Source organism: Carassius carassius, chromosome 40 (assembly GCF_963082965.1).
Source record: "Carassius carassius chromosome 40, fCarCar2.1, whole genome shotgun sequence".
Classification (NCBI taxonomy): domain Eukaryota; kingdom Metazoa; phylum Chordata; class Actinopteri; order Cypriniformes; family Cyprinidae; genus Carassius; species Carassius carassius.
The window spans coordinates 28,343,267-28,362,485 of NC_081794.1; the positions used below are offsets into that span (position 1 = coordinate 28,343,267).

Consider the following 19,219-nt stretch of genomic DNA (forward strand, 5'->3'; position numbering starts at 1 on the left):
CGCGCGCGCGCGTGTCTGTCACATGTTGATTCATAAACATAACAACTAATTAATGTCAATTAATATAAATAGATTATAAACATATATAATATATACTTTATAAAAATACTAAAGTTTTTTTTGATAATTAAAAAATATTAAATTTAATTCAAATGTGTAAAATATAAAATGCAACTAAAATATGTAAAATAAAAGTAAAAAAAAGTCTTAAATTGTAGCTATTTGTATTATTATTAAAACAAAAAAATCAAGAAATTTATATAAGTTTGTCTACTAGATTCAAATAAACCCTCAGACGCATGAATTATTAAATTAAAAATACACATAAATTATGTTTATATAACCTAATATTATTACTACAGTAACCTGATTTTAAAAATAAAAGTACAATGTTAAATATGAAAATATAATAACATTTAATATACAAACATAAATAATAATTAAATTCATGTGATTATTATTAGTATTATTATTTAACATATATAAAACATAAAAACAAAAGTACAATAAAAATGTTAATATTTAAAAATTATTAAATGTAATAAAAAATATGTAAAATAAAAATACTTCATTAAATGTAGCTATTTACATAAATAGGATAAAATATAGATATTTTATAAGTTTATGACTACTAAAACCAAATAAACCCTCAGATGCATGAATTATTAAATAAAAATCACATAATTATATGTTTATATAACCTAATATTATTACCATTAGTAAAATGATTTCAAAAATAAAAGTTCAATGATAAATACAATTTTTTTGTTTTTAAATACAAATAAAATAATAAAAAATAATAAATATATATAGATTTTTTTTTATTAAACTTGAGTTTTAGGCACTATCCTCAGCCATGTTTAAATTGTCATTAATGCACAATGGCACATAGAGACATCTCTTTTTTAAATCATTCAGGGCACAAATGCAATTTAAACTGAACGTTAGTAAATGATTATCCACCAGGAGCTGTTTGTAAACTCATGGAATCAATGATTCAGCTTAATAACAATAAATATCAGTCAAAGTGCATGGAGTTTATTGAGGTTTGGTCTGTTGAGTACATTTGTACGAGCTGATCAAGGACCAAGGAATCACAATGAAATGCTTTATTTCTAATTCACAGCGTGTGAAAATGACAGCCATGATCTCACAAGTCCCAATAAAAATGTATCTTCATGACGACAAACAGAAAAATGATTGAGATGTAATAATGCAGCCTCAATCACTTCACAGATAAAATTAATTTAGAATCAGATATTAAAATCATTCATCTCTTTCATAAAAAAGGGAAGACTTGTGTCACGTATTCAAAAATTCTTTGCATGTGTTTAATTTTTTGCCACGTGATGTAATCATCCGATCAAGCGCTAAAAGTATAAGAACAATAAAAAATAATTTACCAAAACAAAACAGAGCTGAAAATAATATTAAAATTAAAAAAATGGCCATTAGCTTTTACATACAGCTGCCCTTTCTACAAATAAACAAGCATTTATAGATATTTACTTGTACATATTAACAGTATTTCTCATATTAACATGAAAGTCTGTATATCAATGAAATATCCTTAACTGAGCCTCCAACAGCTTTATATATTATTGGTCTTTCTTGAATGGAAGTGTGTTTTTTTAAGCATTTTATGTATCACTCCGTCTGGATGTGAAACACATGATGAGTAACACAGGCTGCGTTCACAATTACATACATATATATATATATATGCGTGTGTGTGTGTTTGAAAAAGGTATAATTTCCACACACTACTGTCATAGTTATGAGGTGAAAACTGGTCAAAATTACTTTAAAAGTTGTAACAATGGTATACTCAATCAAAGTTAGGACAAAAATTCGAAATTATCGGATTAAAAAAGTCAACATTTTAATACAGTCGGTTTCGGTTTTGCCTTTTTAAACTCATAATTTCATGCTTTTGTCAATTTTGACATAGTCTCATTATTGACAGTAATTATATATATCATAATTATGACAGTAGTGAGTGGAAATTACATGTTTTAACTTACTGCCATAATTTCGATTTATCTCAATTATGTCTTACAATATATCAGAAAATAGTGTCAGTTTCAACTTATCTCATAATTATAACTTTGTCATGATTTCAATTTAGTATGCCATAATTTTGACTTTTTATCTCATAATTTTGACTAAATTCATTATGTCATTATTAATTATGATTTAGATCTATTTTCAATTGACGACGTCATCATTTCAACTTTTTATCTCATAATTATGACTTATGAGATAAGAAGTCATAGATTAATTATGAGACAGACTGTCACAATTATGACTAAATCAGAATTATGAGATAATTTAAGATTTAGGTCATAATTTTTACCTTTCATCTCATAACTGACATATTCCATAGTTTTAACTAGTTTGGACATTTTATCTCATAATTTTGACTAATGCCATAATTTCAATTTAGTATGTCATAATTACGACATTTATCTTATAATTATGACTTTAGTCAGAATTATGAGATAATTTTAACTTTATATGACTCGGGTCATAATTTGTACATTTTATCTCATAACTGAATTGTGTATAGTTTTAACTTAGTATGTAATAATTTGGACTTTTTATCTCATAGTTAGGACTTATTCCTAATTTCAATTTACAGCGTCATAATTTCATCTTTTTTTCTCAATAATTTTGACTTTATTCATAATCTTTTACTTTCTATCTCATAATTGACATTTAATAGTTTTATCTAGGATTTTTTATCTAATAATTTCAAGCTTTCGTCAATTTCAACGTAGTCTCATTATTTTAAATTTTAGTCATATTTTACTTTTTTATCTCATAATTATGACTGTAGTGAGTGGAAATTACATATTTCAATTTACTGTCATAATTTTGACTTATCTCAATTATGTCCTACAATATGTCAGAAAATAGTGTCAGTTTCTCATAATTATAACTTTGTCATGATTTCAATTTAGTTTGCCATAATTTTGACTATTTATCTCATAATTTTGATTTATGCCATAATTTCAATTTAGTATATCATAATTACAACTTTTTATCTTATAATTATGACTTAGATCTATTTTTAATTTACAACATCATCATTTCAACCTTTTATCTCATAATTATGACTTATGAGATAAGAAGTCATAGATTAATTATAAACCAGAATTATGAGATAATTTACACTTTTTAAGACTCAGATATTTTTTTATCTCATAATTGACATATTTCATAGTTTTAACTAGTTGAAGAATGTAATAATATTGACTTTTTATCTCATAATTTTGACTAATACCATAATTTTAGTTTGGTATGTCATAATTACGATTTTTTTTATCTTATAATTATCTTAGAATTATGAGATCATTTTAACTTTATATGACTCAGGTCATAATGCTTTTTTCTTTTTATCTCATAATTGACATTTCGCAGTTTTATCTATAAGTTTGTAATAATTTTGACATTTCATCTCATAATTCTGACTTACAAAAGAATGATTATTTTCCTATATATGGCAGAACTGGGCTTACTTGGTGAGCAGAAGAGAGACTTCTTTCAGCAACCTTACAGACCCCAAACTTTTGAACGCTAATGTAAATATATTTCAATGCAAATATATGAAATAGTATGCAGTATAGCTCAGTATAGCATTGCATTCTGAACGCAGAAGAACAGAAGAAACATGGATGACCTATCAAAACAAATGTATTCACAAATATTTACACGAGCTTCTCAAAAATAACACAACTGCATTATGAACAGAAGTGAACTAGATAGATAATTGCACGGTGGGAGCTTGATTTCTATTTTTTCCCTTTACGTTTCCAAAAAACGTGATTTGTTTTGAATAAGAGCTGTGCTTCGATTGAACGTTTGAGAATTGCCTCTGAAACGCTTCTGAACATTAAAACGATGAACAAAAACAGCTTATTTGACGTGGAGGAGTAACATGAACACAGTATGACAGCGGACGGATGTTTTTCTTTTTATTATCAAAATCTAAGCGAGTAGAAAAACGCTAGCACACATATTGACTAGACTCTCACGTGGTAAAAAAGACTGCGTTCATTGCAGATTTCTCGCATTAATTTGCTGAAATTAAGCGACAATCAAAATGCTTTCAGTCGTTCTGAGATAAAAATAAGGTACTGCATGCAGTGATAAGGTTACTGTCGGCATCCGTCCGTCTGTCAACGCTGGTTTTGAAATCTGTAGTCTGTACAGGAAGAGGAAGTGACGGTAAGTGCATTTGTGTTTGTCAAGTATGAAGCAGCAGCTAGTCGAGGGTCTGATGTCTCAGTTATTCTCAAAGAGAGACAGCAGGTCATCGTTGCTGCTGCTGGGAAGCTCTGCAGGATCCAGGTATGACAGAAGATCGTCTGTATTCGTCAGATCTGGAAGCAGCTGCAGGAGGAGAACAAGCAAAACAATCAAAACTGTTTTTCTCAGCTCTCAAACATACCAAACAGTTATCAGTCTATTTATACAAACATACAAAATCAGTTTGGTTTGCTGTTATTTGTAAGGTACGATATACAAACATGACATAAATAAAAAAAATTAAAATGTAATGTAATTGTACATCAGTGTTTCGGAATTGTAAATGTAGTGTATTTTACTGTTGTTGTTGTTGTAATTACTACTGTTACTATTATTGTTATACGTTTTTTTTTATTATTGTTTTTTTGTGCTTTTGTCTTTTTCTGCTATTTGTACGGCAGAATATACAAATGTTAAGAAAAATAAATCATAAAAAACAATTAAAAGCAATTCTTAAAATAAGTATAATAAAAAGTACAATAGAAGTGTAACAATTTAAATAAATAATAATATAAAAAAAATTATATATAAATATATATATATATATATATATACTATAATGTAATGTAAAGTTAGTATTTATACAAAACAATGGATTATTATTATTATTATTTTGTTATATATTTTTTGTTATTATTATTTGTTGGTTTTTGTTGTTATTTGTAAGGCAGAATATACAAATATACAAAAGCAGTAATAAAGATCATAAATATTATAATATAAATATAAAAAAATAAAATGTACAGTAAAACATTTTTTTTTATAAAACATCGTGCATTTAAAATATACCTTGGTTGATGAATATTTATTAATTACAGATGTGCTGCTGGCTGATATCAATGTTTTTTAATTATCACATTATTTGATTGATCAGTAATATATATATATATATTATTATTTTTAATTTTTTTCTCATTAAAACAGGTTATAAACATATGAATGTTAATGAAATCAAGATCAAAATAGTCTGGAGTCAGTCTGAACTCACTTGTAAGGAGGCCTCGCGCATGTCTGGTCTGCTCTGACCTCCACACGAGGGGTTAAAGGTCATCTCTGGGTGCATGTGACCGCCGGGGGCGGAGCTGTGCTGGGTGGGCGGCGGCCTACAGGCATGGGGCTGCATACTGTGCTGCAGAGGATTATGGGATTGATCTGTGTTGAAGGGGTGAGGCGTCTGTGACAGAAAACACGCATGAACTGAAAATAAGGATCCTCAACATTGCTATCATCTGACATAATTCAGTCGGTACCAAAACAAAAATGTAAATTAAAAAAAATATAATGTAGTATTTAAAAAAAAACAATTGGTTTAATAGATGAAATAGTAAACTGAAAGATTTATAAATTTAGGATGCAATGCATATTGGCATTGGCTGATATCAATGTTTTATCGCATCATCTGATTAAAAAGAAGTATCTTTTTTTTCTCATTCAAACTATTTCTCTCAGGTTACAGATAAACAAAACAGTTATCAATATTTTCTGCTTTGCATATAATAATATACATTAAATAACAATCAAATAAGTAAATTGTAAAGTGAAAAATTAAATAAAATTACTGAATGAAAGTTATTTTATTTTTTCATGGAAGCTATTTTATTGATATTATTTGAATGACGAAATATACAAACATTAAAAAAGAAATTATAAAAGTGATTAAAATAATAAAAAAGGTAAAAAGTATGATAAAATCTACAGTAAAAGTGCAATAGTTTAATATAATTAAACAAAAAAGAAAACAAACTAAAAAATATATTAATATTATATATTATAGCTATATTTTTATACATATATATATATATATATATATATAAACAGCTAACTTAACAAATAGTTTTCATTATAATTATCCTTTTTGTAAGACAGAATATACAAATATTAAAAATAAATACAATATACAATAAATTAAAAGCAATAAAAAAGGCAATAAAAAGGAATTACAATAGTAAAAGTCCAAAACTTTTATTAAAAAAGTAAATAGAATTCAAACTTAACAGTATTTATACAAAAACTGTGTATATGTATTTATTTAACATGATTCCCAATTATTTATATTCACAATTTCTATTTGTATTTTACATTTTTATTTAAATATTTTAATTATCAATTCATTTAATTTCATCTTTGAAGCAGATTGGTTACGTGACAGCATTAATTAAAGTTTCTTAAGGGTCATGTACATAATATCTGTCAGCACTCAGCTCAGATTAACAACAATACAACTATAAAGGAAGTATTTTATTATAATTAAATATTTCCCAGACTCACGGCGTCCTGCAGCGTGCGTATCTGGCTCTCAGAGGTCAAGAGGTCAGCGGGGGGGTAAGACAGGTGTGGCCTCTGAACGAACTCACTCACTGTTGATGATGATGCTGCGTTGCCATGGGGATAGTCACCAAACTTACTGTGGCCCTGGAAACGGTTGCCTGGGAATCAGAGGTTACATATGAACGTGTACATTTGTATGTTTGAATGAGAGATGCCGCTTACATCTTTCTTTTTTCTGCTTTAACGTTTATTCCATGCATTATTAAAATATATGATGATGTTTCATCATTGTTACCTTAAAAAAACAAAGATGCTCTCAGACTATTGATCTTATCGGAGCACAAATACTGCTCGGGAGAGTTCAAGATACTAAAAATAATAAATACATAAAATTATGAACATGTTTAAGTTAATGTGTGTTTATTTTTGTTGACCGTATTTTAATAGTATTTAATGATTAGGAAGATATAAGCATTACAAAGCATGTGAATAATATACCATCGATGAAACCACAAAGCTGAAGTGGAGATATGTATAATTATAAACAATATAAAGTCATTTTGAGCGTTATTGTTATTAATATTATTTTCTTAAATAAGGTACATTTAACATATGTTTATGATATTTCACTTCATTTCGCTCACTCAACTCACGATTCAATTCGATTTATAAATATGTGACCCTGGAGCACTAAACCAGTCATAAGGGTCAATTTTTATAATCTATATAAGGGTCAATCTATAATCGAAATATTTTTTTTTCCATTGATGTATGGTTTGCTATGATATACAAGATACAACTATTTGAAAATCCGTAATCTGACGATGCAAAAAAAAAGTAATATTGAGAAAATCATCTTTAAAGTTGTTCTTAGCAAGGCATATTACTAATCAAAAATTAAGTTTTTATATATTTACGGTAAGAAATGTAGGCCTACAATGGAACATTAATATACTAATGATTTTTGGCATAAAAGAAAAATTAATAATTTTGACCAACACAATGTATTGTTGTCTATTGCTACAAATATACCCCAGAGACTTCTTTTGTGCTCCAGGGACACATTTTCAACCGTCTCGCGGTTCATCATTACATCCCTACTACCTAGGGACTAGTGAACGAGTGAGTGATTTGGGACACAGCTATAGAGTGCCCATCATGAGTGTTTCTGCACCTGGGCTGATGTACTGGATCGTGCTGCTGTTGCTGGGGTATGGAGATACTCCCGGGCCGAGCTGAGTGATCATGTCCATCACATTTGGCAGCACCATCTGACTGGGACTCATGGTTTTGAAGCGCTTGGACATCAACCCGTCCGGATCTTCCTTTATGTGTGGCTCAGATTTGATCTGCACTGGCCTCCAGTTGCACGAGGGGTCTATCATGACCTCCTCAAACTCTGTGCTGCAACGACAGGAAGTAGATCTGTGAAAAACACCTAAACCTACGAATGCCCAAAGAGAGCACTAAATGCTGACTTACTTCTGAAGAGCGTTCAAGACCCCCCACGTGTACTGATCCACCTCCAGACCTTCTAACAGAGCCGGTTTACTGAAGAAGACAAACAGAAGATCAGTTCTGCATCACTCGAGCATCTCAGTGGTGATCTGAGGACTTACTTGCACACCGGACATCTCCATGTGCCCCGCTCACAGTTCAGCTCTAGATAGGACTCCAGGTCAAAGCACTGCAAGAGAACATTCTCACAACATTAACACAACGTTTAGACAACATTACCACACTTACGTGTAAATTTGATGCCAAAGTATTATTTATGACCACCAAATATAATGATACTGTTCCCTTTTTAATACTTTATTACTTTAAAATAAATACTTTTAGTCAGAAAATGTGCATTACATTGCTCAAAAGTGACAGTAAAGATAGTTATAATGTTACCAAAAATACAAAAGATTTCGAACAAATGCTTTTCTTTTGAAAAATAAAATCTATCACAATTTCCACACAAATATTGTGCAGCACAACAATCAGAAAATGTTTCTTGAGCAGTAAATCATCATATTTTCATGATTTTTGAAGATCATGTGACACTGAAGACTGGAGGAATGATGCTGAAAATACAGCGGAGCATCACAGAAATAAATTACACTTTAACAGAGATTCATACAGAAAACAGCTGTTTTGAATTGTAATAATATTTCACAATATTACAGATTTTTTTGATCAAATAAATAAATGCAGCCTTTTTGAGCATTACAAATTGGTAGTGTTGGTATGGTAATTAGTATGTAAAAATGCTGATTAAAATTGTTTTTTTTTTTTGCTAAATTAAATAAAGACATTTTTTCAATTGTTTTATATTTTATACTTTACTAAAGTCATAAAAAAATTATATAATACGTCAAATCCAGAATTTGCATTAAGGATTTTATTTGCATCTTTTCTACCCGCTTTTAGACTAATTTTAGAAATATTTAAAATTCAATTCAACAGTATTTGTAGTGATTTTCACAATAAATATCATTCCCATGCAGATTTGCCATTAACAGCCATAAAGATACATTTTGTAAAACCTCTAGTGACTCATGCATTCGATTTCAAAGCAAGTGTTTAATCTGTTCAAAAGATTCCAGACCTGCACATGTTTGCAGTCATGGCCTCTCGCCGGCAGCTGAATGCGTCTGAACGTGATCGGACACTTTAGAGAGATTCTGATGGCCGTCTGCTCCACGCCATCATCACCGACAGACACAGCCACGCTGCTGAAGCTCCTCTTCACTGAGAGACAGAGAACGAAGCTCATGAATGCTAAAGGAATCACAGAGACTGACCGACAGAAGACAGACAGACGGACTGAAGCGATACCTTTAGCGACGCAGTGTTCTGCGGTGAGGAGTCTCTTCTTCAGTAAACCCTGCAGCACGGATCGAACCGACGGCCGGTGAACCAGCTGCAGGACGAACAGGTGCGACTGCAGAGAAAACACATCGCAGACGCTCACCAGACGAGCACTAGAGGACTGTGTGAGTGTGTGTGTGTGTGTGTGTAGACTCACACAGCAGCAGGCCGTCGCTGTGATCTGGATGGTGTTTCGGCCCGGCTGACACACGTGCTTCAGGTGCAGGGGTTTGTGGGAAGTCTTGTTGTCGCCGCGCTCGATGGTGAGCGGTGTGGCGTTGACGCTGACCTGCACAGACGCCGGCCAGTTTGTGTACGTCTGTCTGTCTTCATGATGATAACACTTGAACTGAAGCTCCAGATCAGACCTGAGACGCAAACACAAGCCGATGTGAACATGAAGCCTTTGTCTGGCTGTTTTTATACATTTATATACGTGTGTGTGTGTGTGTGTGTGTGTGTGTGTGTGTGTGTCTGTGTGTACGTATTTGCTATAGTAGAGTGCTAATAAACCACGGATCTGGGAATTGTGATAAACCACCTGATTCGAAAGTACAATATTTAGCTACAAGATTCAATGTTATTGTGAAAAAATAAATGAATTAATAAAATAATTATATATATATATATATATATATATATATATATATATATATATATATATATATATATATATATGTACTTTCACTCTTAATGATCAGCATTTTTAACATTTAATAAACTTCAAATATTTAATTATAAAAATATTCTAAAACTATTGTAATAATACAAAATAAGATATTTTGGTCAAATATATACCTAAACTATAATAAAATGTATATTATAAAATATAATATACTAAAATTAATAAATTATTAAATTTATGATGAATAAAAACAGTGGTATTAGTTACCTTTTAATTGCATCAATCATTTTGTTTTATTAAAATTCATTATAATAAATTATTTTTTATTTTATTATTAAAATAAATAAAACATTGAGAAAAAAATAAAACTGGTGTACAGTCCAGTATTATAGTTACTTTTTTGTTGCATCAATCATTCTATCATAATTTTCTTAGAATATATTATAATAAATTATTATTAATGTTATTATACAAAAATAATAAAGAAAATTATAATAAATTAAAACAGTGGTGTGTAAACCAGTATTAAGTTAATTTTTTTATTGCATCAATCATTTTATAATTTTATAAGAATTTATTATAATAAATTACTTAAAAGTTTACTATTATAATTGTGATTAATACATTTAATTATAAAAATAATAATAAATTAAAACAGTCGTGTGTAACCCATTATTAAGTTCACTTTTTTAATGCAATAAATTATTTTAGAATTTTATTAGAATATCACTTAGAGTTTATTATTATAATTAATAAATTATATTATAAAAAATATATAATATATTAAAACAGTTGTGAGTGACCCATTATTAATGTCTCTTTTTTATTGCATCAATTATTTTATAATCATATTAGAATTTATTAGAATAAATTACGTACAGTTTATTATTATAATTATGGTTAATAAAATAAATTATAAAACAATAATAAATTAAAACAGTTGTGTGGAGTTCAGCATCACAGTACAGTTACTTTATGATAATTTTATTAGAATGTAAAAATCAATTTGTCATCATGGTGACCGTTTAAAAACCACATTGACCTCCACGTGAGCGTCTGGTGGACGGTGGGCCGTAGGTGGAAGGTGTGATTACTGACGGCCAGGTTGTGCTCCAGTCTGAACGGCTCCAGAACCACACCGTCCCGAACCGGGAACGTCAGCCGGAGCTCCTCGTTAGGATTTACTAGGAAACAAGACGGTTTTGAATCTCAAGTAAGAATGTTTCGATTTTTGGTAATGTGAAATGATAGAGAGGCTCGTACCTGGAGCAGACGGCAATGCATTAATGTTGGGTTTGATATCAGGAGGAAACGGGGGCTTCATGTCCTGGTTTGGCGACAGATACTGTGGAATATTACTTCCTGGGGTCACGGGGGGCGTGGGGTCACCCGCTAATGGAGAGTGAGGGTAACTGCCCATCGGCCGTGGAGGCTACAAACACAAGAAATCCCCAAAATTAAACACCTGACACTGTGAATAAATCAACTGCTGACTGAACATCTAACTAACGTACCCCAGTGTAATGAAAGTTTCCCGTGCTGAAGTTACTGCTGGGTTCCTGTGACAGAGACACTCAAACAGTATTATGGGATTGGATTGTTTTGGCTAAATTATACTGCAATATATTTTATTAAAAATGTTTTATGAAAATATAAAATAGAATAGAATAAATGGTAATTATTATTATTATTAATATAAATAGATGATCATTTAAAACAGTTGTGTGTAGTCCATTTTTTTTATTGTAGCACTCATATACTCATTTATTTTTATTATAATAAATTATTTTTTATTATATAAATACACACAACCACACAATTTTGTGTGATAAAGTCTAACATAAAATACATTATAATAAATAAACAAGACTATTAATAAACAGTGGTAATAAAATAAATACAAATTAAAATAATTGTTAAGTTTTTGTAGTCCATTATTGTGGTTACTTTTTATTGCATCGATCGTCTTATCTTCATTTTTATTATAATTTGTTAAAATAAATCATTCTTTTATTTTATTAATATATATAAACATGTTTATATCTTAATATAATACAATGTAACAATTATATTATTATAAACAAATATTTTAAGAAATGTAAGACAATAAAAATCGATTTTTCATAGTGGTGATGATTTAAAAATCGTATATTCAAGAATCGCCTCTAATAAAGCCTCATTTGAAATCAAGTATTGTGTTATTAAAGGAAGGTGTCAGTGTCAGTGCAGGACCTTGTAGCCGGTCTGGCTCTGTGCTGGCGTCCTCTGAGCGCTGTAATGCGGAGACGAGACGCCTCTGGTGGGGACAGGGTTCAGATACTGACCCTGCTGAGAGGAAAACTGCCCGTTTGGTCCATACTGCGGCCCGTAGCTCCCCTGCAGAACAATAAACACCCACACTGAAATCTCAAACTGAACTAAGAACATATAAACACAGACTGGTTTACAGGGGTCAGGTGCAGGACAAAAACAGACACAGCCACACATCATATGCTTAAAAATACTCAAACTGTATTTTTATTAAGAATTGATGCAACAGGCATAAAAGATCATCATCAGTGTTATGCATCTTCAACTAACAAAAAATAATGATTTTTATGATTTTATATAACCTTAGGAAATGTAAATAATTTAATGTAATAGGCACAGAGGCCTAATTTTGTGTTAGATCTGTGATAAAAGATGTGTGGCACCTTTTTTTCCCCATTCAACGGGCCATATATATATATATATATATATATAATGTGTATAACATAATAGAATAGTCTGCAATTTAAAATAATAGAAACAGAATGCAAAGAATATGAATACAATTATATATATTTTTTTAAATTACCGTACTTTCCAGATTATAAGTCACACTTTTTTTCATAGTTCGGCTGGTCCTGCGACTTATAGTCAGGTGCGACTTATTTATCAAAATTAATTTGACATGAACCAAGAGAAAACATTACCGTCTCCAGCCGCGAGAGGGCGCTCTATGCTGCTCAGTGCTCCTGTAGTCTACACTGAAAACATAGAGCGCCCTCTCGTGGCTGGAGACGGTAATGTTTTCTCTTGGTTCTAAATAAATGCGACTTATAGTCCAGTGCGACTTATATATGTTTTTTTCCTCATCATGACGTATTTTTGGACTGATGCGACTTATACTCAGGTACTCAGAAAAATACGGTAATATAAAAAAAAATTAATAATTACAATTTAAAAATTTATATTTTTTATTTATATTTAATAATATTTAAGTTTATATGACAAAAATCAGTGTACTAAAATCCTATGCGTATTTGAACTATTTCAAAGAGTATAAAAAAGTCAAATTAACTGTATATTTGACCAGTGTTGGGTAAATTACTAATTACATTCCAAATCCCATGATTAATCTCAACTGCTTAAAGAACCAGCAATAAAACGGAATACCAATAAAAATGATCTGTTTTGTCCATGTTAAGTTTCAGAAAATGTAAATTAAGCCAATCTTTTTTTTTTATGCATGTAGCAGACGCTTTTTTTCCAAAGTAACTTACACTATATGCAGGCTAACATTTTTTACCCTACATTTATTTCATTCAAATGTAACTAAATTAAGGATTGCAATGTAAAGGATTGCATGTGCAATGTGACTTAATAATGCATCATGTCCGGAGCCCTCACCTCTCCAGGATACGGTCTCTTCACCCCCTGCTCTGTCCTCTGACCCCCGTATGACCCCGTCTGACCCCGAGGCTGCCCCATGTTAATGGCCCCAGGGTGAGCAGGGGGCCCCCGGGGACCGGGCTGATTCACAAAAGAAGTGCTGTAAGCATGGTTTGGTCCCATTTGAAAGGAGGAACACATCTAGAACACAAACAAACAAAATGCTTCGTTCAAACTCATTGTTTCAGTTAAAGATAATTATCCCACCAGTCTGACGATCCCAGACGCTCTCACCGCGCCGCATTGGTTCATGTCCTTGTGATGCGTCTCCTGTAGTGCGGCGACCGTTGCCGTGGCCGTAGCGGTCGCCGTAGCAGCAGCAGCAGCAACAGCAGCGGCGGCGGCGGCAGCAGCTGGTTGGCTGAAGTCAGAAGGGGGGCGTGTCTGTGCTGGGAGGCCCATCCCACCTGTGTGGTTAGGACGGCCCCCGTAACTGCACAACAGAGAAAGAGTTGGGATTCATGAAATGTTCTACAAAAATAAAATTCTTTGTAACCGCTTATTTTAAATTTAAGAATAAAGACTATTCAGACTATTTTTTTATTGCCAAAACATAAAAACATAAATTGTTATAAAGACAAAACTTAAGACTGTGTTTATTGTGATTATTACACGATCTGCAAGGAAAGCAAATCAGTGTCTCATCAATGGATGCTCTGCAGTGAATGGGTGCCGTCAGAATGAGAGTCCAAACAGCTGATAAAAACATCACAATAATCCACAGCACTCCAGTCCATCAGTGAACATCTGGAGAAGACAAAAGATGAAACAAATCCAGCATTAAGACGCTTTTAACTCAAATACATAGAGTCTATAATCCATAATAACACTTCCTCCAGTGAAAAAGTGCATCTGCTGTTGTCTCTCACATATTTGTTTAGAGCTGTTTAAACGCTGCTTGATCTGTGCAGATTTCTCTCCTGATTCAGACCAGAACACTTTTTCACTGGAGGAAGTGTTATTATGGATTATAGACTCTATGTGTTTGAGTTAAAAACATCTTAATGCTGGATGTGTTTCATCTTTTGTCTTCTCCAGATGTTCACTGATGGACTGGAGTGCTGTGGATTATTGTGATGTTTTTATCAGACTCTCATTCTGACGGCACCCATTCACTGCAGAGCATCCATTAATGAGACACTGATGCAGTGCTACATTTCTACAAACTGACCTGTTCCCGAATCCTCCTCCAGGGTAACTGGATCTCTCGTACATCCCCGGCTGCATGAAGGCCTGGTTTGGATTGGCCTTGGAGGAAAACTGCTGCTGTCCATTAAACTGTCCCGGGTTCAGACCTCCATTACCTCCCGTCACAGGGTTCATGTGGATATTTGGGTTCACCATGGGGTTCCCCAACACCTAAACACACACATACACACACACACACACACACACACACACATTATGACATGCACTCAAACAGCAGCATGTCCTCTGAAGGGTGTTAAATACACTCTCACCTGACTCTGTGATGTATTGGTCACCCCCCATACGGTGGTCACCACGGAAACAGAGCCCGAAGGCTGATTGGTGTTTTGTTGCCAGGAGACGGAGTCATATTGACATGATGCGTCACTATGGAGATTAAAAAGGAAGTAAACAGTTAACACATGCAACAGTGTGTCAGCATGTGTGTGTGTGTGATTGTGTGTGTGTGTGTGTGTGTAGAAGTGTGTGTGAAACTGACCCATGTGACAGAGCCGGTTTCATGTTGTCAATGTTGTCCTGCATCGGGTTCTTGCTTTTCTGATGACGCAGCAGCAGAAGTCGACCCAGATCCTCACACCACGAGGACAGCAACGCTACACAAACACAAACACAAACACACATTAAACAGGTCATATCTGCTATAGGGGTCATATCATTTGACATTTTTCCCAGATGTCCTGGAGCTTGTTTTTATTTTCGCTCAAAAACATGTTACACATAGTACAGTGAACTCCCCCCACCACACACACACACAGACACACACACACACACACGCAAACACACACTCACTCACACACTCACAAAACAAGATCATAAGATCAAGAGAAAGTTGATTCCTTATGACAAGATAAATGTTCCATGTTTAAAAATAAATAACTAAATAAATACATTTATACAATTTTACAATTTAAATGTATTAAAAATGACCACTTTTTAACATTTACATTTTATTTTTGTATCACTGCAATACTGTTATAGCTTAATATTTTGAATTGTTTTCTTATTTTTGTATTTTCCATTTCCTTTTTTTATTTAAGTTAAAGTTTTAGTATTTTACTATTTAGTATTTTTTTCGGTTAGAATTTCATTTATTTTATTACATCAAGTTAAACTAAATGAAAATGAGAAATGTTGCCTTGTTGGCAACTAGCTAAAATTAAACATGTTTAATATTTAATATTTATTTGATTTTACATAACGTAATGAAAGTAACAAAAATGTTTTTTTTTTTAGTTTACTATAATAACCCTGCTGCAAGATCTAAAGCATTTGACCATTTTTATTGTATTTCAAACTAATTAAACATTATTACGTAAACATTATGAAGGGTGAAGAACTAATTACACTCTCTCATTGAGGTGCGACTGTCAAATTTTCACCAAATTTCACTACATTTTACTATAAATCTGTAGTACAGCTTCATAAGCAGATACAACAAACAGGTTTGAGTCTGAAATAACCCCTAAATCTGAAATAGTTTATCAGGTTAGCAGCATCAAATCTACAAAACCGTGGCTAAGCAGCAAGTAAACAAGATATCCACAGGCACAGCAGTACATATTCGTTTTCAGAATTTTATCAGATTTGCCAGAAGAAGAAATGTTGAAATGTGTGATTCCCCTACTGTAAGTGGAATTGCAAAAAAAACAAACACTCAATTCATCTGCCATTGGTCGGACTAACAGGTAGCCCCGCCCCCTAATGAATGCCATTGGTTAAGCCAATGTTGTTTAAATGCAGTTTGAGATTCATCTGGTCCTAAATATTGCATAAAACACATTTTGTGGTAAGTCAGTTGCTGGCTGACTGTATAATAACAAGAGTTAAGTGTAAATACTTCATCTTTCTGATTCTGATTCTGATTCTGATATTTTTTATATAATAATAGGCAAGTGATTTCTGTGTTTTTACTGATTAATTAATTTAGTAAATAGCTGGATCATGTACAGTCAACCTTTGCATCATGGTTTAAACAAATCTGTTGAGTGTTTAGTTTGCTATAACACCATCAGACTGTACTTCACTGTTTACTGATGTACTAAGAGCTCTATGATGTGTGATCTATCAGAACTGAAACACGCACACACACACACACACACACACACACACACACACACACACACAAACACACACACACTAGAGGGCTGCTGTCAGCTTCACTCACTGATGTCTGTGTCATTTTCTATTTAGGAAAAGCCACAGTTTAACTATCAGTTTCTATCCTGAGAGACACCCAGACCAAATTACAGACTGTGTGTGTGTGTGTGTGCGTGTGTGTGAGTTAGATTACCACACTGAATTAGAGTCTATCTTTAATTATAGACAGGTTTTAATAGTCAACAGCATGATCAAATCATTATTTGAGGTAGTTAATGAACTGTGGTTTAAATCTCATTAGTTTGAATGAAAGACTAAAGACTCATTCATTTTCTCCAGAGATTTCCAAAACAATCAGACAAACATCTGAGCTGCAGCCAAGAGGAAGAATAAATGCATGACAATTAGCACAATTAGATTAATCTCAATGAATTAATTCATTTGCATATTCATTTATTCATATTTTGAATATATGCTAAATATACTGTATGTTAAAACAGCAAAGCTTAATTAAATATATTATTTTTCGAATTGATTCATTTTTAGGATGATTTAAATGATTATTAGGTTTTGATCAACACACAAACCCCTGTTTAGGAGGCTGTGTAGTAGGAAACACTGATGAATGTGTGTGTATAACTCTCTAGAGCTGCTGACTGACTGACATTACAGATACACCGTGAAAACAGACGTGAAGAAACACAAGCCTCGTCCTCTAGACAAGCGCTAAACTCTCTAAACGCCTCCAGTCAGAACAGCGTGAGTGTTATGTGGTGGTGTTTTAAATTACTGAATGTTAATTGTTCTATCTGAGATCGCAGGTGCAGTCATGAATGACATCATGGGAAACCCCGTATTTAAGCCGGTCCGGAATTGAGGCTGGTCTCTCTCGGTTCTCTCTGCTCTCGCTGCTCTAGCTGTCTCCACCCTTCTGATCAGTGACAGCTGGGGTTTCTTGCCTCATGGCGAGTGGTCCACGATCTTCGCCTCGACTGTTCCAGATCATGGACTGAGTTGTTATTTGTTATTTTTTTTAAGTCAGGTAGTAGGTATTTTCTTTGATCACTTTTATTATTTAGTTAACACAGCGTAGGAAAGCAGTGGCCCGGAAGACTCACTCTGTTTGTTGTTTTCTTCGGGAGCAGATAAGATCTTGCCTACAGAGTTAGATAGTCAGGTTTTCTGTTTTCCTTTTTGCTGCCCTACCTGTACTATTAGTTTGATTTATTGTTTATTGTTGGTGCGCTCTCTCATTTGTTTCATTAAAAGAAACGATTTACACCTTGAAACCTCACCCAATCGTCTGTGATTCTTAATATGTACGGTCCTTGTCTTACATGTGTTTTAACGAGCCAAATTAGATAAAGGGCCGTAAAATATTTGGGGGCTCGTCCGGGATTGAATTTTGTGTGGCTTTGTTTGATCTTTTGATCTGCTCACACTTTGTATTTGTTACTTGAGTAACTTCAGTAACTTTGTTGAATCACAGTCGATTGGTGTGTGTATACTTTCTCGTGTAGTGCTCGTTAAATTTTTTCCTTCTAATAACCAGACGTTATTTTTAATCATGTTTGAATTAGCGAACTTCATTGCGAAACCGACGCAAGCTGAGCTGTTTCAAATTAATAGAGTAGATCTTACGAAGATTGCTGCTTATTTTAAGGTAAATTTTCGTAAGACTTCAACTAAACAGGAGCTTCAGATTCTGCTTGTTGATTCATTGCATGAACAAGGCGTTTTTGGTGATGAGGAAAAGATGACGGATTATCCTGATGTTGAATTTGAAGGTAGTTCTGAAGATCTTGCGATGCAGATTAAAAAATTGCAATTACAAGTTAAAGAGCACGATATAGTTTTGTTGAGAGAGAGAGAAGAGTGGGAGCGTGAGAGAGAGAGAACTAGAGATCGTGAGAGACGTGAACTTGAACTGAAAAAGCTCGAAATGGAGCAAGCGTGCCGTCTAAAAGAGATTGAGTTAAGCGCTTGTGAAAGGGGTTTATCTGACACTTCTGATTTTGACGTGAGTCGTAATATTCGTATTGTTCCTCCTTTTCGAGAACAAGAAGTTGATAAATTTTTTGCTCTTTTTGAACGCGTCGATGTCAATATGAAATGGCCGAAGACTTTTTGGCCCATGTTGTTACAGTGTGTTTTTGT

General features: G+C 32.8%; 1 protein-coding gene across 1 annotated transcript in view; it reads right to left on the bottom strand.

The window, feature by feature from the left end:
• Positions 1-3,661: 3,661 nt before the first annotated feature.
• LOC132122514 (zinc finger MIZ domain-containing protein 1-like) overlaps positions 3,662-19,219 on the bottom strand; it is a 47,768-nt gene continuing 32,210 nt past the window's right edge. The window contains exons 5-22 of the mRNA XM_059532882.1: positions 15,444-15,558; positions 15,217-15,331; positions 14,928-15,115; positions 13,991-14,189; positions 13,715-13,897; positions 12,296-12,439; positions 11,578-11,622; positions 11,327-11,495; positions 11,106-11,247; positions 9,596-9,806; positions 9,406-9,511; positions 9,176-9,318; positions 8,199-8,266; positions 8,062-8,130; positions 7,754-7,983; positions 6,580-6,737; positions 5,300-5,485; positions 3,662-4,395 (exon numbers count right to left, since the gene is read on the bottom strand). Coding sequence (XP_059388865.1) covers positions 4,288-4,395; positions 5,300-5,485; positions 6,580-6,737; positions 7,754-7,983; positions 8,062-8,130; positions 8,199-8,266; positions 9,176-9,318; positions 9,406-9,511; positions 9,596-9,806; positions 11,106-11,247; positions 11,327-11,495; positions 11,578-11,622; positions 12,296-12,439; positions 13,715-13,897; positions 13,991-14,189; positions 14,928-15,115; positions 15,217-15,331; positions 15,444-15,558 — 2,579 coding nt within the window. The 3' untranslated portion in view covers positions 3,662-4,287. The remainder of the gene's footprint in view (positions 4,396-5,299; positions 5,486-6,579; positions 6,738-7,753; positions 7,984-8,061; positions 8,131-8,198; positions 8,267-9,175; positions 9,319-9,405; positions 9,512-9,595; positions 9,807-11,105; positions 11,248-11,326; positions 11,496-11,577; positions 11,623-12,295; positions 12,440-13,714; positions 13,898-13,990; positions 14,190-14,927; positions 15,116-15,216; positions 15,332-15,443; positions 15,559-19,219) is intronic.